Source organism: Vulpes vulpes, chromosome 4 (assembly GCF_048418805.1).
Source record: "Vulpes vulpes isolate BD-2025 chromosome 4, VulVul3, whole genome shotgun sequence".
Classification (NCBI taxonomy): domain Eukaryota; kingdom Metazoa; phylum Chordata; class Mammalia; order Carnivora; family Canidae; genus Vulpes; species Vulpes vulpes.
Genome location: NC_132783.1, coordinates 117,399,739 through 117,424,058, shown reverse-complemented (window position 1 = coordinate 117,424,058; position 24,320 = coordinate 117,399,739). Strand labels below are relative to the sequence as shown.

The 24,320-nt window shown below is 49.7% G+C and overlaps 1 protein-coding gene and 1 pseudogene across 2 annotated transcripts; one reads left to right on the top strand and one right to left on the bottom strand.

Annotated features, from left to right (window-relative positions):
* The first annotated feature begins 5,534 nt into the window (after nucleotides 1–5,534).
* Nucleotides 5,535–6,300, top strand: LOC112928738 (glutathione S-transferase P pseudogene; annotated as a pseudogene).
* Nucleotides 6,301–10,186: 3,886 nt separating this feature from the next.
* On the bottom strand, nucleotides 10,187–17,158 carry RPS14 (ribosomal protein S14). Of its 2 annotated transcripts, none has more exons than XM_026008580.2 (5): nucleotides 16,858–17,158; nucleotides 14,247–14,397; nucleotides 12,910–13,071; nucleotides 11,306–11,382; nucleotides 10,187–10,305 (listed from the first exon to the last, which is right to left on the bottom strand). In XM_026008580.2, the coding sequence occupies exons 2-5, from the start codon at nucleotides 14,393–14,395 to the stop codon at nucleotides 10,238–10,240; spliced, it is 456 nt and encodes a 151-aa protein (XP_025864365.1). In that variant the 5' UTR covers nucleotides 14,396–14,397; nucleotides 16,858–17,158; the 3' UTR covers nucleotides 10,187–10,237. The 2 variants fall into 2 exon arrangements, with proteins under 2 accessions (XP_025864365.1, XP_072612984.1); XM_072756883.1 differs by lacking the exon at nucleotides 16,858–17,158 and adding an exon at nucleotides 16,279–16,849.
* Nucleotides 17,159–24,320: the final 7,162 nt, after the last annotated feature.

Genomic DNA, 24,320 nt, shown 5'->3' with positions numbered 1-24,320 from the left:
CATGTCGGGCTCCCGGTGCATGGAACCTGCTTCTCCCTCTGCCTATGTCTCTGCCTCTCTCTCTCTCTGTGTGTGACTATCATAAATAAATAAAAATTAAAAAAGAAAAAAAGAAAATACCTGGTGAAGGCTGAGCCCCAGTCTCTGGTGGCACAGAAGTCAGATACCAATCAGAGACTAGGCGACCAGTGGCTGGAGTTAAGCTTAGGGATCAGGAGTCAGTCTGTGGCTGGGGTCAGGTCACAGCATGAAGCTGGAGGCAGGGAGACCAGTTAGAAGGCCGTAGTGAAGTCAGACTAGAGAGGCAAGGCCTGGTGGAGCCTACGGCTGGGAGCATGGAATAAAGGGGACGAAGAGTAAGAACATCAGGAGGAAAGTCCACGGGACTTGGGCCAGTCTGGATATGGAGAAAGGGGTGGGACCAAGATGCTGCTGAGCATTCCTACGTGGGTGACAGGGAAGATGATGTCATTCACGGAAATAGGAAGTCCTTAGCACATTTGAGGAATAGAAAGAAACGGCATACGTCTGAGCATTTTGAGCAAGGGGGAGAGTGGTTTCAAATGTTCATGGGATAGGCAGGGACCAGATCATGCAGGCTTGGGTGTTAGTGGGTATTATTTCAAAACAGTGGGAAGCTAGCAGAGGGTGAGAGGCAGGAAAGGGCTGCTTTTGGTTTATGTTTTAAAATGATGTGTGGCATATAGATTTAAGGGGAGCAGGAATGGAAGCTTGGAGACCAGTTAGGAATGAAGTAGCTTAGGTGAAAGATGGTGATTTCCGGTGGTGGTGGAGATGGGGAGAAGTGGATGGATTCCATAGCTGTTTTGAAGGGAGAGATGTCAGCACCAGCTTTGGGAATGAGATCACTGATGGTGCCTGCGTTTGGGGCACAATAGATGGTGGCATTCATCAAGATCGGGAAGATGGGAGAGCACATTCTGTGTCAGACAGCCGACAGCCTCCAGAGTTTGGTTCTGGCTATGTTGTGTGACACCCACATGTAGACATCCAGTAGATGGTTGACAGTACCAGACTGACACTTAAAAAGAGTGAACATAGACATCTGTAAATGATCAACTCGCAGATGGTTTAAAACCATGGGACTAGGGCTGACCTCTGGGGACCCTCAACATTTAGAGACTGGATGGAGGAGCAGCCCTGACCATGGTGGAGGAGCCATCAGGAAGAAGCAAAGCCAGGAGAGGGTGCACTCACAGATGCCAATAAAGGAGTGGAGGAGGAGTGTTAACTGTGTGATACCGCTGCCAGGACAAGGTGGAGGAGGAGGCCTGTTGGGCTTGGTCACGTGGAGGCCATGGGAGACGAAGACAGGAGGTCAGTGAATTGGGTTGGGGGGTGACTGGGCAGAGAAGTGGTGCCAGCATGCAGGGGGAGCAGGGAGGTGGGGGGGCAGCAGTTGAAGAGGACTCAGGTCACGGTTTTTGAGTATGTTTGTGGAGGGGAATGACTCAGGAGGGAGTGGGCAGGGGCTGATGGTGCTGAGGGGTCCTGCCGACTCCTACACAGTAAGTCCTGAGGTGCTTCCGCAGAAGCTGCCCCTCCAAGCAAGGCCGCTCTGTCACCCAGCCTCCTTCCCAGTGCCTCCCGTTTGTGGCAGCCAAAGGAGCTCCTTGACACGTCTCTTCTGCTCCTCGGGACTCAGCTGTCCTGCTTCTGCACCGCAGCTCACTTCCCAAGTGCTGCCACCAACAGCACCATCCACTGGATTTGAGGAAAAAGTGGCACTTCCTGAAGTACACCAAGGCCTTCAGTCCTGGCTTTCACTCCCTTTGGTGTCTCACCTCTTTGAGTATAACTGACTCCCACATGGTTTCTCATTGTATTGTCACAACAGCCCTATGAGCCTCAGGGAGATAATGAGATCTATAAGTAGGCGCTAAGCGTGCTGGTGAGTGGCAGGGACTTGAACGCAGGTCTGAGTTATCTGCAGATCCCATTCTCTTTTTTTTTTTTTTAAAGGACAGTCTTTTTTTTTTTATTTTAGATTTTATTTATTTATTAATGTGAGACACACACGGGGGGGGGGGGGGGGAGAGAGAGAGAGACAGGCAGAAGGAGAAGCAGGCTCCATGCAGGGAGCCTGATGTGGGACTCGATCCCGGGTCTCCAGGACCACACCCCAGGCTGCAGGCGGCGCTAAACCGCTGCGCCACCGGGGCTGCCCCTAATTTTTTATTTTTATTTTTTATTTTTTATTTATGATAGTCACGGAGAGAGAAAGAGGCAGAGAGACATAGGCAGAGGGAGAAGCAGGCTCCATGCACTGGGAGCCTGACGTGGGATTCGATCCCGGGTCTCCAGGATCGCGCCCTGGGCCAAAGGCAGGCGCCAAACCGCTACACCACCCAGGGATCCCTAGATCCCATTCTCTTAACTACCATGTCATGCAGCCTCCACAGACCTCTTACTCACTTCGGCCAGTCACGGTGAAGACCATGCCTCCTGTACCCCTAATTCCCATGGAATAGATTTGAAAGGCAGATGGGATCCTTCCCCCATCTTTGTTTCATGGCGGCAATTTCTACAATTACTCTCCAGACAAGCTCAGTATCAGTTCACCAGGCTTCTGTCCTACCCAGGAATGACCTCTTTCGAGCATTTCCTCACATCCCTGATGTTTACATGCCTCCAGGGACAGAGAGCTCACTACCTCCACGAACAGCCTATTCTAAGCAGTATGATAGCATAGCTATCCAAAACACGGGCCCCAAGCTTTGCGCAGTGGCAGTATCGGAGCCAATGAGGTTTATCCACGGAGTGATTATTGCTAATCAAAACACGGACTCCAGGCCACATTGCTGTGGGTGAATCTCAACTCTGCTACCTACTAGTGTCCAGTGCCTCAGTTTCCTCATCTGCAAGTGGCAATGATAGTTGTACCCACTTCCAATTGTGATTATGAGGATTAAGAAGATGCTACATTTAAGCTGCTTGGTAAGCATGTAATACATCTCAGCTATTAACATCATCATCACTGTTTTTCCTGAGGGAAAGCTACAGCTTACCTTACTATAGTCTCCACCCATTGGGCCCTTGGAATAGAACCCTCTTCGGCACTCTCCTGCGGTTCTGCAGTTCTCAATTTTCATTTTCTCCTGACGCAGGGTTTGGATTTGTTTTTGTTTTTAGGGTTTTTTTTTTTTTTTTTTTTTTTGTAAGCCCAGTTATTCATCATGCAAACATGGTTTTCCTGAGATTATTTCTCCTTGACAGAGTCCCTGGTTGTTTGCCAGGCAAGCTCAACATTGCCAAATACATAACTAGGGTGGGAGAATGATAGCTGAAGGCTTTGCCTCCTCCCCTGGTAGGCCCTCTTGTTGGCTCTCAGGCTTTTGCACTCCCTGGATTTGGAATCGTGTCAGTGGGGGCCCATAACTGCATATCTACCATCAGGGCAAGATTAGGTGATGATGAAGAGCCCAGATTTGGGAGACAGACAGAGCCAAGTTCAAATTCAGACTTGTCTGCTTATTTGCAATGTGTGATCTTGGCCAAGGCACTCTGTCCCCGAGCTTGAGCTTCTTCATCTGCAAAAATGAGGATAACCACCTTGCTTACTTCATCAGGTGCTATGAGCATGAAGACAGTGCGTATAAAACACTCAGCATAGTTCCTACCTCAACATGTGCCATGAATATTCTTAGGGCTGTGTTGTCTAATAGGGCAGTCACTAGCCACAAGTGGCAGTTGAAGCCTGAAATGTAGCTAGTCTAAATTGAGATGTGCTGGATTTCAAAAACTTAGTATAAGAAAAGAATGTAAAATATTTTAATAGTTTTCATATTATTATGTTGAAATGAAAATACTTCGGATATATTGCATTAAATAAAATATAATTACTGTTATTTTTTCTACTTTATTAACAGGTTTACTAGGAAATTTGAAATTACATGTGGCTCAGTTTTGTGGTTTGCATTATATTTCTTTTGGACAGTTTACTATTACAGCTGAGCTTTTGTTGTTTTTGTGGGGGTGATGGTGGTAATGGTTGGGTTTTTTCTTTCTAGTAGAGGAGAAAAAAAAATAGTACAACTGGTTTTGGGGTATTTGAATTTCAGCAGCTGTACCTGTCTCTTATAGATGGTATTTGAGCTGCAAGGGCTCTTTGGAGATTAAGGAGATCCAATCTCCTCTGTAAAGATGGGGAAACTGAGACCTACTCACAGGCCCATGGGATACGCCTAGGGCGGACCTCAGATCAGAACCCAGACTTCCCCATTCCAGCAGGCAGCTTCCTGTTAGAATGATGCTGCCACCTGGTGGTCACCCATGAGTGAGTGCTCTAACAAGGAGCAAGACTTGGCTGCCATCTACTTCCCCTTTCTCTGCAGAAGCTAGGACAGGAAGATCCTCTTTCTCCACCTCCTTGCCAGTCTGCCTGTGACCGGCCCCAGCATGCCAGGGGTATGAAGTGTGCAGGATTAAATCCCAGCTCTGTCCCTTTCTCGCCATGTGCCCCTGCACAAGTCACTTATCTCTGATCCTTGGTTTCCCCATATGTAAAATGTGGATATTAACAATACTTACCTCAAAGTGATTACATGAGGCAACACCAGTAATTTGAGTCAGTAAATATCGACAAAGCACCACCACTTATGCACTGTTCCTGGTACTGGGATATAGCAGTGAGACTAAAAAGTCCAGTGGTTTTCAGGGTGTGGTCTTTAGACCACAGATAGGCAGCAGCACCTAAAAGTTTGTTAGAAATGAAAATCTTCAGGCCCCCATCCCAGATCTACTAAATCTGATACATGCTCAAGGTTGAGAACCAGCAGACTTAGACACATAGATGTATGTATCGGGTGGAGTTGAGTGCTATGAAAATGGCAAATAAGTGGTTAAATATCTTGAGAATAATAGCTGGAGGGGGGTGGGGTAAGTATGGAATGCTAACTGATCGGTGGTCTGGCCGAGCCTGTCTGATAAGGTGACAAGTTCCAGCAGAGATCTGAAAGCAATTATTTAGAGAAAAGGTTAAAGGGTATGCCTTTTGTTCTTCCAGACACTTCCTATATTTATAGTAAGTCCTGGGGATATAATACAGGTGACTATGGTTAATATTTCCAAAAGATACTTCCTGCAAATTGCACACACAGATTCTGCTTACATCTCATTGGCCACAACTTAGTCATATGAACCACACTTAACTGCCTGAGGAGTCTTTTTATTTTTATTTTTTTAAGTAGACTCCATGCCCAGCATGGAGCCCAACACAGGATTTGAACTCAAAAGATCAAGAGTCGGATGCTTAGCTGATTGAGCCACCCAGGTGCCACTGAAGTCTGATCAACCGTACATCTAGCTAAAAATTGAGATTCCTTTTTACAAGAGAAAATGAAAAAGAAAAAGCATACTGGGAAACAATGGTCTCTGCCACACTGAGAGATTCTGATGTAACTAGTTTTTAGGGGCCTGGTTTATACTTGTATGCCTCCAATGATGGGGGGATTCTTATCTCACAAAGCAGTTTTATTCCCTCTTTGAACAGCTCTTTTAGAAAACTCCTTGATAACTCAAGTCGACCTCTCTACAACTCCTTGCTGACTGCCACCACCACCGCCACCCGCACTGCAACCATGCCACCCTACACCATCATCTACTTCCCTGTTCGAGGGCGCTGCGAGGCCATGCACATGCTGCTGGCTGACCAGGGCCAGAGCTGGAAGGAGGAGGAGGTGACCATGGAGACCTGGATGAAGGGCTCACTCAAGGCCTCCTGTCTGTATGGGCAGCTCCCCAAGTTCCAGGACGGAGACCTCACCCTATACCAGTCCAATGCCATCCTGTGACACCTGGGCCGCTCCCTCGGGCTCTACGGGAAGGACCAGCAGGAGGTGGCCTTGCTGGTTGTCGTGAACAATGGTGTGGAGGATCTCCACTGCAAATACGCCCTCCTCATCTACACTAACTAGGAGGCAGGAAAGTATGTGAGGGCACTACCAGCTTACCTAAAGCCTTTTGAAATGCTGCTGTCCCAAAATGAGGGGGGCCAAGCCTTCATCGTGGGCAACCAGATCTCCTTTGTGGACTACAACCTGCTGGACTTGCTGTGGATTCACCAGGTCCTGGCCCCCAGCTGCCTGGACTCCTTCCCGCTGCTCTCAGCCTATGTGGCCCACCTCAGTGCCAGACTCAAGCTCAAGGCATTCCTGGCATCCCCTGAGCATGTGAACCGCCCCATCAATGGCAATGGGAAGCAGTGAGAGCTTGTGGAACCCTGGGTGGGAAGCTGAGGAGCTGCCTGACTTCCTTTCTCCCTGACCAATAAAATTTTCAAGTGAGAGAAAAAAAACAAAAACAAAAAACCTCCTTCCAAAAGGCCAAATCCTACAACTTTAGGACTACACATGATTCATTGCCCCTCCTCCCCAAAACAGATTGACCAATATTAAGTGTCTTTGGACCACTAGGGTCAATGGCTCCCCTGAAGCCATGTCTTGGGAAAGGTTTTCCTGATCTTGCATTAAGAGATTGAAAATGACCTTGATAGTAACCTCTTAGATGAGAGGGAGCCACATCATCCAGGTCAATGAAAGTTAACTGGAAGGCTAGTGCTCTCACTCAGGCACAACAGGAAGGAAGCAAAGCAGGAACGTATTCAGTTCTAATCCCATTGGACTTTTGTAATTTCTTTTTTAAGATTTTATTTATTTACTTATTCATGAGAGACACAGAGAGAGAGGCAGAGACCTAGGCAGAGGGAGAAGCAGGTTCCCCCCACAGGGAGCCCAATGTGGGACTCAATCCTGGACCAGGGCTCATGCCCTGATAAAAGGCAGATGCCCAACGACTGAGCCACTCAGGCATCCCTGTTTTGTAATTTCTTTAGATTTTGCAGTTCAGTAATTCTTTCTTCTCTTGGCTCTAATCTGCCATTGAACCCATCCACTGAATATCTAATTTCAATAACTAATGTATTTGGTTCCTTTTCAGACATCTGATTACTTTTATTTTGCCTACTTTTGGGTTCCATTGGTTCTTTAAATATTTCATATGTAGTTGTATTTTGTTAATTCTAACGTGCAGTCTTTGTGGTATATAAATGTTTGTTGACTCGTTTGGGTACCTATTTTCAAGTATTGGTATCTTTCTTGGGGGGAGGAGGGCTCCTATTTGGTTGAACCTTATCTGTGGGAACCCAGAGGGCCTCAACTGTGGTTCTTTCCAGACTTGCTTTTACTTTTTGACTAGAGCACAGAACAGTCCTACTCAGGACTAATTAGCCCAATCTCAGGACTTCTGGCTTATTGTGAAGGTCAAGCTCAGTGCCCTCATCTGGAGGCTGAGGACTGAGTTAAGGGCAGAGCCTAAACCTAACTTCCTGGCACGGACTTGGTATTTGCCAGGAGGGCTACCCCAACTTTCTTTGCCTAAGAGCTCTGTGTTCCCTCAGCCATTTCTTATTAATGGACTTTCCCCCTCATTTCTTGAATGCCCTTGGAGATTTTTCTTTTTTTAAGATTTTACTTATTTATTCACGAGAGACAGACAGAGGCAGAGGCAGAGGGAGAAGCAGGCTCCTCGCAGGAAGCCCGATAGGGGACTGGATCCCTGGACCGTGGGATCAATCTGAGCTGAAAGCAGATGCTCAACCACTGACTACCCAGGAGTCCCTCCTTTATTTCTTTGAGGCACAGGAATGCATATACTTATGTTATTGAGGATCCAGAAAGGCTCTTTAAACTATCTAGTTTATAGAATCTGTTTAGTTTACAGAAGTGGGAAGCCCGCTCACCTATTCTTTCAGTGATTCACTAAACAAATCATTACTGAGCCTATACTTTCGAGACTGGGCTGAGGGCTGGGGTCGGAGACATTGAATGAGACCTACTTTGCCCTCTCAGAGTTCACAGGTTATTGGGGAAAATAGGCTATTAGAATGCAGGGGAACAGTGGTGGCACGTGGGAAATAGGGGTGCCATGAGAATTCAGTGAAGCACCTAGAGGGGCAGTCAGAAGGGGGACTTTGAGAGGGATGAAGAACTGACTCCAACAGATTAGCAGAAGACAGTGAGGTGGGGTGGGGGAGAGATGCTGAAGGAGCCAAGCTGGAACATGAGCAGACGACTGAAGGGCCAGAGAATTGAAAAGTGAAGGGAAGTAGGTATGACTTGGGCAGAGAGAGGGTTGTGTGTGGCTGGACCAGATAACGAAACATGTGGTGTAGGGGTAGGTAGGGGCCAGAGGGGAGACAGGGAGGCTTGTTTGAGAGACTACTAGGAGCTCAGGACAGAGAAAGGAGGCAGGTGGGCAGTAGGGACCATTTCTAGGGTCCTGGTTGAGGTTGCAGCTGTAGCTCATGGCATCAGGCTCACCTGCCAAGGCTGGGCTCTCATGATCCGTGTCACAGGTGGGCGATGGCTCATCCAGTCCTGCCCTGCATGCCTGTGGCCAACAGACTGCTCTGTTCCAACCCAAGCTGCGCAAATTGGCTCTCCTTGCAAACAAAACCCTGAAAGGAACTGCTTTCAAAGACCTGACTGACTGCATCCCTGGTTACCAGGAAACAGCAGGACAAGTTGCAAAGTCCCATCACAGGAAATAAAAAAGAATGCTCTAACAACCGCCAGCATTTTTCCACCAGGATTCCAGCCAGCTGTCATTCAAGCTCCTTGGCTTGAATTCCTTAAGAACTCAACAGGCATAATACCAGTAGCTTCTTCAGAGCCTGGCACTGTGCTCAACACTTTAATCTTATTTTTTATAACCCATGAGGCAGCCTGTTATCATGGGAATTTTCATTAAATGGCCGAGTGGTTATTCCCCTCAAGGCGCAATCTCAAGTTTACCATTTGAGGGTCTATACACCATATCCTGCCTTAGAAACCAGGCTGTGTTAAGTACCTTCATTCATTTCCCTCACATTTTTGCTTTGTAATCTTAAACTTCCCCAAAAGTTATAAATATATGGCTTTTCTGTATGCCACTCATCCAGTTTTCCCTAATATTATCTTACACTACCACAAAACATTTGTCAAAATTAATAAACTAACAGTGGTACATTACTAATTGAACTTCAGGCCTTACTCGGATTTTTACCAATTTTCACACTAATATCTTCTTTCTGGTTCAGGATCCAACGCTGCCTTTAGTTGTCTCTGTAATCTCTGGTCTTCTCTCATTTTTCATCACTTTTGATGACTTAAACCCTGTATTTTGCAGAACGTCCTCTAATTGTGTTATGGGTTTTTAGAAAGAGTACCATAAAGCTGAAGCGCTCTCATCTCCTTGAAGGAGTACAGCTGACCCCCGAACGACATACAGGCTTGAACTGTGTGGGTATTCACATATGGAGTTTTTTGAGAGTGCTGTAAATGTTATGTTCTCTTCCTCAGAACATCAATAACTTTCTTCTCTCTAGCTCACTTTATTAACCATCCAACAGTGTAGCAGCCACCATCACAGGGCCCTATGCTAATCTTTTGCAGAACACTCCGTACCATCTGCTGCCACTGGGTCCTCGGAGGTGGATGCAAGCTTCCGGAGAGCAAAAACTTTTTTTAATCACTGATGAAAATAGGGCTTAGTGTGTATTTGTGGGGTGACTGAATCTCTATGTACTTTATGTACTGATGTGGAACAATCTCTAAGATCTGCCAAGTGAGAAAAAGCAAGATGCAGTAGAGTGTGCTCCCAATTTTGCACAGAAGGTGTGGGGGGCGAGTATACACCCACATGTGTTTATATATGGCTCAAGTCTGGAAGCCTCCTCTTCTGCTCAGACTACACTTGGCTCAACAGTTTCCACTCTGCTCCGGCTCTTTAAGAATTAGTCCATTTTTGGAACCAACATCTCTGCTTTCAAAACAAGGTCTCTAAGGCCTCGATCGGCTTAGATGATGGAGGCAACAATGCCACAACAAGCAGCGTGGAAAAGACCAACTGCATGCAGCACCGGTACCTTACCTCTCCTTAGGCTAGTCCTCCCAGGAAGCCACTTCACAGAACACAGGCTCACCCTGTCCAATGTCAGGGGCCTAACCAATCCCTCCCAGGTTCCTGTTCAGCAAGTTATCTACATCCTTTCAAGTAATATATCTACTAAATGCCTCCTGCTTTGTCCTGTACCCGTGACTGCAGGTCAGTCACATGCATGCCCTGGTCATATGGAGTTAGGAGAAAGAATCAAATATCCCCAAAGGAGAGAAGACTAGAGTCCAAATAGCTTACACAAAGGCAATTTATTAACAGAAAATAGTTTGAAGAATCCTGTTCACAGACGGCGACCACGGCGACCCCCCTTCCTGCGGGTGCTATCGGAGGGGATGGGGGTGACATCCTCTGTGGGGAGGAAGAGAAAACATCATTACCTAGAGATGGATGGGAAAGAGTCCAGGCCTCCCTAGACCAGTGGTCTAACACACCAACAGTCAGTCCCGCTGCTCCCCACATGAATCTTCAGTATATAACAGACATGGATTGCCCCATCTGGTGCTTCTTCAAAATTTCTAATGTGGTCTTAACTCAGTTTTCTGAAGGGAAAACTGAGGGTCAGAAAAGGCACTCAACTTACATGATGCCAGAAGCAAGTGGGAAATCAGCTTTCTGACACCCAGCCCACTGACTCTCTAGTGGAAAGATTCTCCTAACAGGGGCAACTAAAGACTCCCTCTTCTCCAATAGATAAAAAGTTGAAAATATTCTGAAAAAACAAAACCTTAAGATTTAAGGAAAAGGTCAGAACACTAGATGGAAGGGTGCTACCATGGGCACAGAAAGAGGGATTAACACCGTCTTAGGAGCTCTAAGGGGCCAGGAGTTCACAGGCATGAGGGGGCAGGCATTACAGACATAGGGGACTCATTGGGATTCTCAACCATGGGAGTTGCTGTTCCCTGCATTCATTTTTCATCATCACAATGACTGGCATGCTCTAATACTTAGTAGGCAGGGACCAAGGATGCTGATGGTCCTATAATTCGGGGACAGACCATACAAAATGCCAGCTCCCTTAAGAAACACTGAAAAGGGGAGACAATTCATCTCCCTTCAGGTTCTACCAGCCACTGACTGTCTCAAGCCCTGCACAACCAGGCAGTGTGGGAACAGTTCAGAAACCAAACTGTGCTGTCCCAGTACAGAAAGGAAGGTCAGCATTTACATCAAAGTGGTAGGGGTGCTTAGGGAGAAATTGTCACATGGTGCCCCTTGAGACCCCCATCAACAACCCAACCTGCAAATAGTCCTCAGACCAGGTACTGCATCCCAATGGTACAACACAAGCATTCTGGGGTCAATGATTCAAAGCAAATCCAAGCGCTAGCTAGAGGGGGGTACTTACCAATCCGCCCAATCTTCATTCCTGAGCGGGCAAGGGCTCTGAGGGCTGACTGGGCCCCAGGTCCAGGGGTCTTGGTTCTAGGAAATGAGGATCTACATTAAGAAAAGCTTTGTCCAACTTGTCAGGGGTTCTTTCTAAGATCCCACAACCCTCTAGTTCAGGAATCTGCAACTTTTTGTAAAGGGCCAGACAATAAACACGCAAAACTTACTGGGCCATGTATGCTTCCTTTTCATACTTTCTGGCCCACGGATCAGTTTGTGCTCTGCTCTGCCTGCAGCCCATTTAAGGGACTGTCCTTCTTGCCAAAGGCTGTAAATTTTTTTTTGGTGATCTGTCCATTTCTAGCTCCTCCTTTCCCCCCAAACCAAGACACTAGCATCTCTCCAGAGGACCATTTTATCGGGTCTACTGCCCACACAGAATTTTTTTTTTTTTTTAACATTAAACTCTATGCCCAACATGAGGCCTGAACTCATGACCCCAAGGTCAAGAGTCATGTGCTCTGTTACTGAGAAAGCCAAGGGCCCCCTTTACAGCAGTCATCTTTAAAATCCCCAATCTCTTGAGCACCTGGGTATCTCGGGTGGTCAAGCGTCCAATTTTTTTTTTTTTTAAGATTTTATTTATTTATTCATGAGACACACAGAGAGAGGCAGAGACAAAGGCAGAGTGAGAAGCAGGCTCCATGCAAGGAGCCCAATGTGGAACTTGATCCCAGGATCACGCCCTGAGCCAAAGGCAGATGCTCAACCACTGAGCCACCCAGGCATCTCAAGTGTCTGACTCTTGATTTCAGCTCAGGTCATGATCCCAGGGTTGTGCCGAGGATGGAGTCTGCTTAAGATTCTCTCTCCTCCTGTCCCTCTCCCAACTCCAGCCTCATGTGTGCTCTCTCTCTCACAAAAACAAAACCAAACCAAACCAAACCAAACCAAACCCCAGTCTCATCAAGTCATTACTATTAAAAAGTTCTTATGCTCCCCCCACCCTCTTTGGCTAAAGTCCAAATCCTTACTGCTTCAAGATCTAGCAGGAACTTGCTCCTCCCTATCTCTCTGATCACACTTCATGAAACTCTTTCCCATAGATGTGCCAAGTTCATTCCCACTCAGACCTTTTCCCTGCAGGTTTATCTGGCTAGAATACTCTCTCCCTGCCCTTCCTTCACTGGACTAATTCCTGGCACAATATTTAGGTCTTAGATGAAATGACACTTTATCACTAACTCCCATCCCTCACACTGTACTTCTTGCTTCCCAGCACTTGCCACAAATGGAAAGCACACGCTCCCCTACTCAGGCTGTTTAAAGTCAGATTCTCCTACCAGCCTAGGCATCTCTACACAGGAAGAGTAAAGGCTACAGATGACTTTTTCCATCATTCTTTTCTAGTGCCTAGAACATATCAACTATGCAGTTCAGTGCTCAGTAAACACCGTAAGTTGGGGAGGGAGGGAGTAGAAGCAGTGGTGCAGCAATCAACTACAAAATACAAACACAAAATGTCTTGTGCAAAGTCACAAAAGAAAAACCAAACCTCAAATCCAGGTGCTCTGGCACCCATGCCCAGGGATCTCACCATCCAGCCCCTGCCTTATGTACCTATTTCCTCCTGTGGCTCGGAGTTTAATGTGGAGAGCAGTGATGCCCAGCTCCTTGCACCTCTGGGCTACATCCTGGGCAGCCAACATGGCAGCGTAGGGAGAAGACTCATCTCGGTCAGCCTTCACCTTCATCCCACCAGTTACACGACAGATGGTTTCCCTGGGAACAAAAGCTCACAGTCATTTCTCTCATCCATCAAGGATCCTGAGTGCTTATCCCATCCTACTGAGTAAAGAGTGCCACAGTTCAGGTATGGCAGAGGATGAAGGTCAACTTGAACATGTATCATCCTTTTTCTTTTTTAAAGATTTTGAGTACAAGCAGGGGGGAGGGGTAGAGGGAGAAGCAGACGCTCTACTGAGCAGGGAGCCCAATATGGGACTCAATCCCAGGACCCTGGGATCATGATCTGAAGGCAGACGCTTAACGGACAGTACCACCCAGGCACCCTGCACACTCCTTTCTAACAAGATTGCTGTGGGTCCTGCCCTGATGGGGTTCAAAGGCTCTAAATAACTGAACGTTGTATTGACAATATAAATTTACCTTTGCATTTAATCCTACCAATTACAGGAAGCCAGAGTGCCTCAGAGGTTGAGGGTCTGCCTTTGGCTCAGGGTGTGATGCCAGGATCCAGGATCGAGTCCCACATCAGGCTCCCTGCATGGAGCCTGCTTCTCCCCCGGCCTGTGTCTCTGCCTCTCTCATGAATAAATAAATAAATAAAATCTTAGGAAAGAAAAAAATCCTCCCACTTGCTCGATGAGACAGGCACTATTAACCTCACCTTATATGAGAAAACCAAATTTGAGTGACTTCACACGTCACTAAAACTTGCTAATAACAGCCAGAACCTGTATGTAGAGCAGACTTCCTGTCCACCCCTGCTCCTACAAAGTATGAACAGATTAACGATTCAAGAATTACACTTTAGAGAAAATGAGTGGGAAATGATCAGAAGAGGGAGACAGAACATGAGAGACTCCTAACTCTGGGAAATGAACAAGGGGTAGTGGAAGGGGAGGTGGGCAGGGGGTTGGGGTGACTGGGTGATGGGCACTGAGGAGGGCACTTGACAGGATGAGCACTGGGTGTTATACTGTATGTTGGCAAATCGAACTCCAATAAAAAAAAATACAAAAAAAAAAATCTCTCTCATAATCCAAGTGCCTGGTAAATCACAATATTTGTGGCCAAACACCCAAACACATTTCCTTATCTGAACATTCTATTTAGTTCTTCTAAGAGAATCCCATTAGCCACCCAGTTCCAGGGGCATTTCTTCCCCCAGACCCTTGCCAGTGTGGTCTGTGCCTCTTCACCCAGGTACTCACTTGCCAGAAAGATCAGTGACATGGACAAAAGTGTCATTGAAGGATGCAAATATGTGGCAGACACCAAACACATTTTCTCCTTCAGCAACTTGAGGTCCAAGGCTGATGACCTGTTCTTCCTTCTTTTCCTTCCCCTTACGAGGTGCCATTTCTGAAAGGAGGAAAAGAATCCAACTTTAGTAATAGACGAGATGTTGCCACAATCTTCTTCCCGGCTATCAAAGGAAATCTCCAAGTTTTGCTCCTCTGTGTCGTGTCTCCCTCCACCCTGATCTGTATAATCTCATCCCTGCCTAAAACTCATTTCTCCCTGCATTTAGGGGGCTTTTAATTGATGGCTGAAAAAGCAAAGTACTTTGAGATAACCCTTCTCCTGAATTTACCAAAAGCTCAGCTCATAGCATTTATAGGAAAGCAGCTTAGAGTTCTAGCAGCAGATTGTAAGTAGCCCTCAAATTTTTAAGAAGTGGGCCTCAAAAGCATGAACATCACACTGGCTTCAGTCTCTGGAGACCTTTAAGTTCAACTGACCACTCTGCAAATCTAGGCCAAGCAATCATCCCTGGGCCTTACTGCCCTCAGTATACCTCCTGAGGAATTGCTGATAACTTGTTCTTGGTGACATAGCAAGTCAGCTGCAGAGCAGAGAACCAAGTTTAGGGATTCCTGGTCTACATCTCACAATACTTCTGAAGCCAGGACTGCTTCTGGTTTCCTGCCCTCCCCTCCACCCCCCATACCATTTACAGTTTAGGCTCAAAAAAGACTGTAAGACCACATCCAAAAAGGTTAGCGCAAGACCAAGGCCAATAGCCTACCCATAAGTGGTGACACCTGCTGCCTAAACTCTGCACCAATCCCTTGGCTTAGAATCAAGGGTCCCTTACCCACATATCCCTCTAGCTCCATCCCCTATTCTATCCTGTGTTCCACCAGATCCCTCCAAAAGCCAGTTTAAATGCTATCTCTCATCCTCTGATAACTAATCTCCCGCTATCCTCCCACAAACTGACTAAAACCAAATTCTTAAACTTTTCCTAGAATGGAGCACTGAAGGCAATATCCAACATCCTCTTGGAAGGCTAAGAGAAATGCCCCATCCCCGAAACTCAATGTCAGCGAAACCAAGTTATAACTCTAATCTGACGAAGCCGGCAATGGAGGTGCAATTACACGGTCACAGGCCCTGGGGGAGGCAGACACTAGAGCAGGAGGAAAGCAGGTGAGGATAATAACGTGGGACCAGGGATCCCTGGGTGCGGCTCAGCGGTTTAGAGCCTGTCTTTCACCCAGGGCGTGATCCTGGAGTACCGGGATCGAGTCCCGCGTTGGGCTCCCTGCATGGAGCATGCTTCTCCCTCTGCCTGCGTCTCTGCCTCTCTGTGTGTGTGTGTCTCTTGTGAATTAATAAATAAAATCTTAAAGAAAAAACAAAAACAAAAAATAACGTGGGACGCTAGGAGAGGACCACTTGGCCATCAAAGCCTCGGCCCTCCCGGCCCTCCAGAGAGTCAAGATTCAGAGCAATTTCCTAACGTTTTCAGAAGACAGGAGACATCAGAAGGGCTGGGTGACTTAGGCTGTACCCCTCCGGAGGGCAGACGCGGCCTTGCCCAAGTCTGTGAGGCCAGGCTGAACCTCAACACCAGTCCGACGCCCAGGCCCCATGAGCCGCGCGCATTCCAGAGCTGGAGCATTCACTTCTGCTGCTCTCCCGGACGTCCCCAGGGCCTTCCTCACGGGTCTAGTGAGGGATCGCAGGAAGCGCCACCAGCGCGGGCCTCGGGTGTACCCAAAGGTAACTTCCCGCGCCCACATTGGATCCAGCAGAGCCAGAACTGTGAGGAGGGCGCCAAGGGCGCTCACAGGAAGTGGAGCTTCAAGCTCTGCCGGGAGGAGCCCGGAAAGACTCCGGCAGATCTCAGCTGAGGAAGCACGAACACCAAAGCCTCCAGCGGCCCCTCCGCAAATGCCCATTTTCCCCAGCCCGAGGCGCCCCAGAGCGGTGCTGACAACGGCCCTCGGAGGTCACCTGAGATTCACACACAGCGCTCAGCCCGCGGCGATGCGCACTCCCTGCCCCCCTTCCGGCGTGGGGCAGCGCGCCCTAAGGCTCCGCAGTCACCGCGACGGAGGGGGCACCCAGCACCGCGCCGTTCTTCCCGATTCCCCCCGCGAGCTCCTCACTACGCCCCTAGGGGACCGGGGCCGCGGTCAATCCTGTATCCCCAACGAGGAAACGCACTAGATTATCCGGGGTCGGGCCTGGGGCCGCCCAAGCGGCTGGCGGAGTACAAGTGACAGGCCACGCCCGACGAGGGTCCCCGCGCCCTCGCCACCCCGCCCGCTGCGCGGCCCCTACCGGGGCCTTTCCGGCTGGAGCCGTAGCTGCACTCACTCCCCTCACCCCCACTTCACAGGCCCCTCCTGGGGGGAAGCCCGCCTCCTTCCGAGACAAGGCGCGCCCCTCGGGCTGCGGTGGGCCGGCCGCGCCCCTCTCGCCCGCACCGCACTCGGCTGCCACCGAAGCCCCCCAGCCCCACGACCCCAGCCCCGATGGGCGGCCCCTGCCACAGGATGCCACTCGATTGTCCTCGCCCAGGCCTCCTACCTGCGCGTCTTCTTCAGACTCCGCTACCGGAAAGAGAGAGCGGGAGTGGGCGGGGCGACGGGTCACGTCCGCATCCCCGGAAGTGTACGCCTGAGGTCACGCCGCGAGGCCGGCTCCCGGAAGAAGCCCGCTTTGAGCGTTTCCACGGAGTTGAAGACTCGCCCTCGGGAAAGGCGGTCCACTTAAGAGAGCACCAAAGGAGGCGATGTCGCTGCGAGCGGGTCGGCCTCGGAGGCTGCACGAAGCAGCGCCATCTACTGAGTGACGCGGACCAGTGTGCAAAGATAGTCGCGGCCGCGGCTAGACGGACTTCCTGTATCCTGACCCCGGGCCTCGTGCGCCCGGGGGCAGCAGCGCTCCTCGTGGCGTGGAGGGTAATAACAACAACAACCGCGATCATCAGAGACTTGGATCTCCCACGTGCACTCGGCAAAATAAGAAGTTATTCCCTATTTATTGTATACTAGCTCGGGCTGAGCAATTTATATGCATAGCTTCATTTAATCCTCACAAAATTATCAACTAGATAACGGTTTTGATTTCTCTTTTTACAGATAAGGGATCACCGAGATCACACATTTGTGGCTGATTTAGAATTCTGACTGCAAAGCCCATATGTTTAAAATAGCCACTTCCATATATCTCTCTAACATATGGAAGAGAGAATGTATAGATGGAGATATGGGGAAGGGCCGAGAAGTAGGTTGTGTCTGTCTGTATGTATGTGTGTGTGTGTGTGTGTGTGTATTCTGAATGGAGCCATCAGAAGGTTTTGAGCAAAAAAATGACAGAATCTGACTTCTGACTTAGTAAGATCATTGAAGATGCTCTGTGGAGATTAGACTCCCGATGGGGGTGGAGGTGAGGGGCTAACATAGAAGGAGGGGTTCCGGGGAGCCCTGGTGGCTCAGCAGTTTAGCGTCGCCTACAGCTCAGGGCGTGATCCTGGAGACCTGGGATCGAGTCCCACGTCAGGCTCCCTGCATGGAGCCTGCTTCTCCCTCTGCCTGTGTCTCTGCCTCTTTCTCTCTCTCTCTCCTCTCTGTGTATTCTCATGAATAAATAAATAAAATCTTTTTTTAAAAAATAAGGAGGGGTTCCACTTTAGAGGGGAGAGATATTAGTAGCTGAGACTCAGGTGGCATCAGTGGGGGCAGAAAAAAGCGATCAAAATTTGATTATATTCTAAAGATCCAACAGGATTTCTTGCTAGATTACACATGAGGCACAAGAGAAAGAGAATTGTCAAAGACGATTCCAGCGTTTATGGCTGGAGCAACTGGAAAGATGGTGTTGCCATCAGCTAGGTTGGAGAAGTCCGAGAGTGGAGTAGGTTTTGGGGGGAAGATTGGATGCTCAATCTTAGGTCCGAGTTTAAGGCGTTTTTTGCACATCAAAGTGGAGATGCCAAGGAGGTTTTTGGGATAGATGAGTCTGGAATTGAGGAGAGGTGTCTTCAGCATCTAAACATTACTGGAAATCATAAGACTATTGATGACCACTGAGGGACTGAGTGCAGATAGAGAAGATGTCCACGGACTGAGCATCAGACCGTTGGGATAAGAGAAAGTGATAGCCAAGGAAAAAGAAGCTGAAAACGGCAAGATGGGAGGAAAACTGAATATGGGGGAGGGGGTGTCCAGGAAGCCAAGCGAAGAAGAGGAACTAAGGAGAAGGGAGGAGGTAGCTATGCCACAGCACGGAGGGGCAGATGTGAGGTGGGGCTGAGAATGTGCATGGATGCAGCAACATGGAGGGCACTGGGGACCTGGACAAGAGCAGTTTCAGTGTGTGTGTATCAAGGGAACGTTTGAATGGAGTAGATTTAAGAAAGAAAAGTAACGTGTACAAAGGACAGGATGAGAGATGAGGAAATGGGCTCAAGAGGTTCTTTCGGTTTCTCTTTTTATTCTTTTTTAAAGATTTTATTTATTTCTTCATGAGAGACAGAGACAGAAAGAGAGAGAGAGAGAGGCAGAGACACAGGCAGAGAGAGAAGCAGGCTCCATGCAGGGAGCCTGATGTGGGACTCGATCTTGGGACCCCAGGACCATGCCCTGGGCCAAAGGCAGGCACTAAACTGCTGAGCTATCCAGGGATCCCCTCGGTTTCTCTTTTTAAAGGTTGTCTTGGGGCACCTGGTGGCTCAGTCAATTAAGCATCTGCCTTCAGCTCTGGTCATGATCCCAGGGTCCTGGAATTGAGTCCCACATCATTGGGCTCTCTGCTCAGTGGGAAGCCTGCTTCTCCCTCTCCCTCTGCCTCTTCCCCAGCTCATGCTCTCTCTCTCACTTTTGATCTCCCTCAAAAAAAATAAACAAAATCTTAAAAAAAAATAAAGGTTGTATCAATAACATATTTGTACACTGTTGGGAATGGTCTACTAGCAGAGTGAAAATTTGATGAAGGCGCTGTGTCCTTGAGCAGGTGAGATTTGCTGGGCTTTAGTGTCCACAGGAAGGAATTGGCTTTCCACAGGAGCGTGGGTAGTGTGTCTGTGCAAACGGGGGAGAGGGGAGATGCTGCAGGGCAAGCGTGTGTCGGGGTGGGAGCTTGAGTGTTCTCATCGGGGAAGTAGCACGAGGCTGGAGATGGGTGGGGGGGAGTATGGGAGGTTGAAGGTGGGAGAAGGCTTGTGATGGCCACTAAGATCTAGGGCACTAGAGGAGAATTCGGAGGCAGCATTATGGGCCCACTTAAGGTTGGTGGTTGCTGTTTTCTCCAGCCCTGTTCAGCTGCACAGATGCAGCCACGGCATAAACAGAGCGTTGGATTTAACCAGAGCTGTGGTTTTGTCGAGAGAAGAGAACTCGAGAGAGTGGCAGGAGAATGAGGGTGAGTGTGCAGGAGCAATGATCATGACCAAGCATGCCATTGGAGCTGGATGGCTGGGGTCATGAGAGCATTCAGGGGCTAAGGGACACCATAAAGACCATGGGGCCAACCAATCAGAGGTCCTGATGGGGCAAGGGACAGCTGAGACAGCTGGAGTCAATTACCTGATGATACTTTGGGTGCAGGTCAGGGGCCGAGGGGCACGGAATTGAGATGTCGGTGGAAAGAGGAGTCGCAGGCACTGGTGACGACCATGGGAGGGAGTGGCTCTTCGTAGAGAAGAACAGATCAAGGGCCCAGAGGCCAGGGTGATAGCATCCTCTGCGTGAATACTGAGAGGACCAAGAACTAAAACAGGATAAAACAGGAAGCGACTGACTGAGAGTGATCCTGAGTCCAGGGACAGTCCTTAAGGGTGGCAGGATGGGACCCAAGGGCTGGTAGATGTCTTCACCGAAGTGGAGTAGCGCATGCTAGCTACACATATGCGGTGACAAGATTCAAAACTGGTGCCCTTTGTGTGTGTGTGTGTGGGGGGGGTGGCCTGGAAATAACGAGAAGCAAGAGGACAACATGCCCACATGCTGTGGTTCCTACCTCGCTGCCACAGGCTGCGGAAGAAGAAAGGGGAAGCCATGGGGAGGCCTGCAGGGAGATGCAGCATCCTTGGGGGAGAGCCAGATTTTCTAGGACAGGATGGGAAAGTCCAGAGAAGACACTGAGAGAGAGGAAATCCCACTGCTGATGGCCTGGAATTCCCAAGGGCAGAATTCCAGAAGGCTCTGAGGAACCAAAGGAGAATCGAAGGCGGGAGTGGGGGTGGGGGACCAAAGAGGAGCTACCAGGGCCACACGGGGACCAGAGTGGCAGCGACAAGGGAGGCCCTGGGTGCAGGGTGGCAGGCGAAGGCAGCAGAGCTTAGTGACAACGCTGCAGCTGCCTGGTGAACAATAGTAGCAACAATGGCCCCTATGTTAATTGCACACTTACAGCACGACAGGCCCTGTACCAAGCCAGGTGCCTGTAGCATCTCACTGGTCCTTTCAATCACCCTTGGAGGCAGAATTTTTTTTAATTCCCCTCACTTACAATGGAGGAAACAATCAGCCAACAGCCATCAGTAGTAGTGACACAGGGATCTGAGCCCAGGTAATCTGGCTCCAGAGCCCCGATGTTTTAAATCTCCAATCTGGGTGTTTTCTAAGTATCTGTTGAGTGAGGAAATGAAGAATAGGGAATTGCCCTGAGAAATCCAAACCCAGCCCTTTGCTGGGTCCTCCAGCCCAGGCTGGAATGCTCCATACTTCCCATGTCTAGCAAGAGTTCTTTTTTTTTTTTTAAGTTCTTATTTATTTGACAGAGAGAGTGAGAGAGTACAAGCAGGGGAAGAGGGAGAAGCAGACTCCCCACTGAGCAGGGAACCTGATACGGGGCTCCATCCCAGGACCCTGGAATCATGACCTGAGCTGAAGGCAGACAGACGCTTAACTAGCTGAGCCACCCAAGCGCCCTAACAGTTCATACTATAATTTGCTCATGGGTTCCATCCTCTGCTCCCCTTGGAGACAAGTTTTGTGACAGGGAGCAAGGGAAGCATGGGAAGAGGAAGCTGTGGCCCAGAGAGGGTGAGCTAGTTCACCATAGACACACAGCCAGGAATCAGAGACCCGTTGTAGCCCAGTGGGCACTAGGGCTTGGAGGTGGGGCGGGGCCCAGAGCAGCTCCCTGTGTCCTTCTTGGAAACCTCCAGTTTCTGTCCTCCACGGGCTGTGACCTGCCTGCTGCTGATGCTCACAGGACTCACTCGTGGTTGAATGTGCAGGCCCCGGGCCCTCTGAGCACTTACCCTGCAGAGGGAAGCATCACAGGGCCTCTGTCAAGGTCTCTGTTAAAGGAGGAAGATGGGCAAGAAGCATGGCATATGTGCAGCAGGCTTTGCAACAGGGCGGGAGGGATGTCTGTGGGGGGCAACAGAAGGCTAGTCTAGCTTGGTCAGGGGCCTCTGGGCAGGTGCTGTTTAAATAGAGGCCCAGAGAGTGAGTAGGGGCTAGGGGTCAGCCAGGACAGGGAGAAGAGGGTGGGGGAGGATTCCCAGGCTGAGAAAACAGCTTGTGGGAAGGTCTTGAGTCTACGTAAAATGATAAAATGTGGATCTACTTAGGATCATTTGTGGAGAAGTTCTGTGTGGCTAGAGGGGAGGGGAGGGTGGGGGGTGGGCTCCCAGATTGAGGGGTGAGAGGCTAAGTGCCTGGATGGGCAGTCCCTGTGTGTGCTGCCAGGCCCAGCTCTGCCCAGGGAGGCAGTCCAAGGCAGCGGTCCCAGGGAGCCGTAACAGGACGCCCCCCCCCGCCCCGCCCCTCTCGCCCCCCGCCCCTCCCAGCCCTGAGCGGATCAGAGGGGCTGAGAATGCCTGCTCCCGCCTAGGTTCCCCACTAGATGGCGCATGATCCCCACACTGGGGGGAAGGACCGGCCTTGGCTGAGGCTAGTGTGGGGGGATGCTCTTGTGTGAGGGACCCGCTCCTCTGTTTCTGAGCCCAGAAGTTGGTTGGGGGGTATGAGTGTGAGTCTGTGTGTGTAAATCTGTACTTCAGTCAGGACATCCACCTGGGACACGGTCATGAGATGGCCTTGGCAATGTAGTCTCCATTTATGCCTCATCTTATCCCCAGGACCTCAGATTTTTATCCTCATTTTCCAGAGAGGTAGCCAAGGCTAGAGAAGGTCAGGAACATGCCCAAGGTCTGGTTCTAGGGGCTGGTTCTGAGTGGAGTAAGTGGTTAGAGGTGGCTGCCAGGCATCCCAGATCTGAACCTAGGCTCTGCACTTCACCATGCTGCAGGGCCGGCTTTCAGAGCACCTGCTCGGGGTCACCCTGGAGGGAAGAGCAAGGCAATGGGTTGAGGGTACCAGGATATGGATTCTGGGGCATTTACCCATTCAGCACACTTGTGGAGTGCCTACTATGTGCTAGGCTCTGTGCTAGGTGTTGGCAAGCGATAAGGCAATGGATAGCACAGACCCAACACAGAATCTAGTGGCAGAGACAGCCAGCTGAAATGCTGTGAGGGAAAGAGGCCAACCCAGACTCCAGATGATCACAGGGCTGGCCTCATTCTCTTGGAGGGGGGTAGGGACTGGACTCCGAGGAAGAGACCCGGAGGGTGAGAAGGCACAACCAAACACATAGCTAGAGTGAGGGCTGCCAATGCAGAGAAAAGCTTGAAGGAGGGGGCAGGCAAAGAGGGGGAAAGAGGTAAGATCATCCAGGAAGCCAGGAGCTTGGTGGGTCCTGGTGGGGAGGGTGCCATGGAAAGGCAGCCACGAGCTTGAAGCAGGGTATGGGTTGTTCTGATTTGTGTATTTCAAATTTCACTCTGCCTTCATTAGGAGAATCAGGTAAAGATAGTCATGCAGGTGAGAGATGGTGGCTCGGAGCATGATAGTAGCTGTAAGGATGGGAGGACTGAATCCAGATCCGAGAGCTACTTTGGAAGTAGAATCTATAGGATTTTGAGCAGTGAGTGCACAATGGGGCAATTTACCAAGGTGGTGGAGCCCGGAGAGGTCATGATTTCTGTGGAGGGTGGGAAGCTCAGGCCCTTGTTACTTTTGGAGCTCCCTATAGGACCTCCTAGTAGAAAGATGGGGCAGACAGTTGAGGCTCACTGGAAGGTCTGGGCTGCTGATGTAACTTTAGGAGCCTCTAGATTGTTCTAATGTCGAGGGATTGGGGGAGGTCACCCAGCCCGCAGTCCAGGTGGCTTACGAATGGAAGGTAGCAAGGGCCCCATCACAGCAGATGTGCAGAGGAGCCTGCTGTCAATCACAGCTGCTGAGAAGGGGAGGCCTCTTTGAGGGAGGTGGAATGAAACGGCCTCTGAGGGTGCCAGAGACCAGGACCGGGTGGTCCTGAGACGGTGTGGAGGAGTTGGACATGCTGACCTTCTCTTTGTCTGGTTAGATCCTCCTTCTCCATGGCACTCCCCCCACTGCCATCTGGCAGGGCCCAGAGGCAAGACCCTGAGGTGGGGGTGGGGAGGCCAGCCTCAGGGACAGGCTGTAATTTCAGCTGGGGGCAGGGTTCCTGAATTTCAGTGCCACCTGGTGTGAGGTTCCTCTTTCTGGCACCTCCCCATGATCGGCTCTGCTGACAGTCCCTCGTCCCCAACCACAGCTACTCAGCTAGCTTCCCACCTGGAAAGGCATTGAGTCAGGTGGCACAGCATGGGGGGCATAGGGAGGGGTAATTGGAGGGGGCTTCCAGGTTTAATTAGTGGTTGTGAAGCCCTGGAAACTGCATCTGAGAGCACCCCACCCCCACCCCCAGACTTTCATCTTCAAAACTTCCCCACCAGCCTGGATGAAAGGGCCAGGGAGGGGCCAGGTATTAATAGTAATTATTAGTTTCGCTAATAAAGAGAAGAAACAGGATTAACACCAGGCCTAACTTGTTCTCCCCTCTTTGTCTACCTTCTCTCCTTCCTCTGGCTCTATGTCTCTCTTCTTTCCTCTTTCCTTCCTTCTCTATATTTTTCTTTCTCTTTTATCCAGGCCTTGCCACTTCTGTGTGTCTTTGTTTTGGGGCCTCAGGATCCTGCCCTTCTGGGTCTTACCGGATCTTTCTGT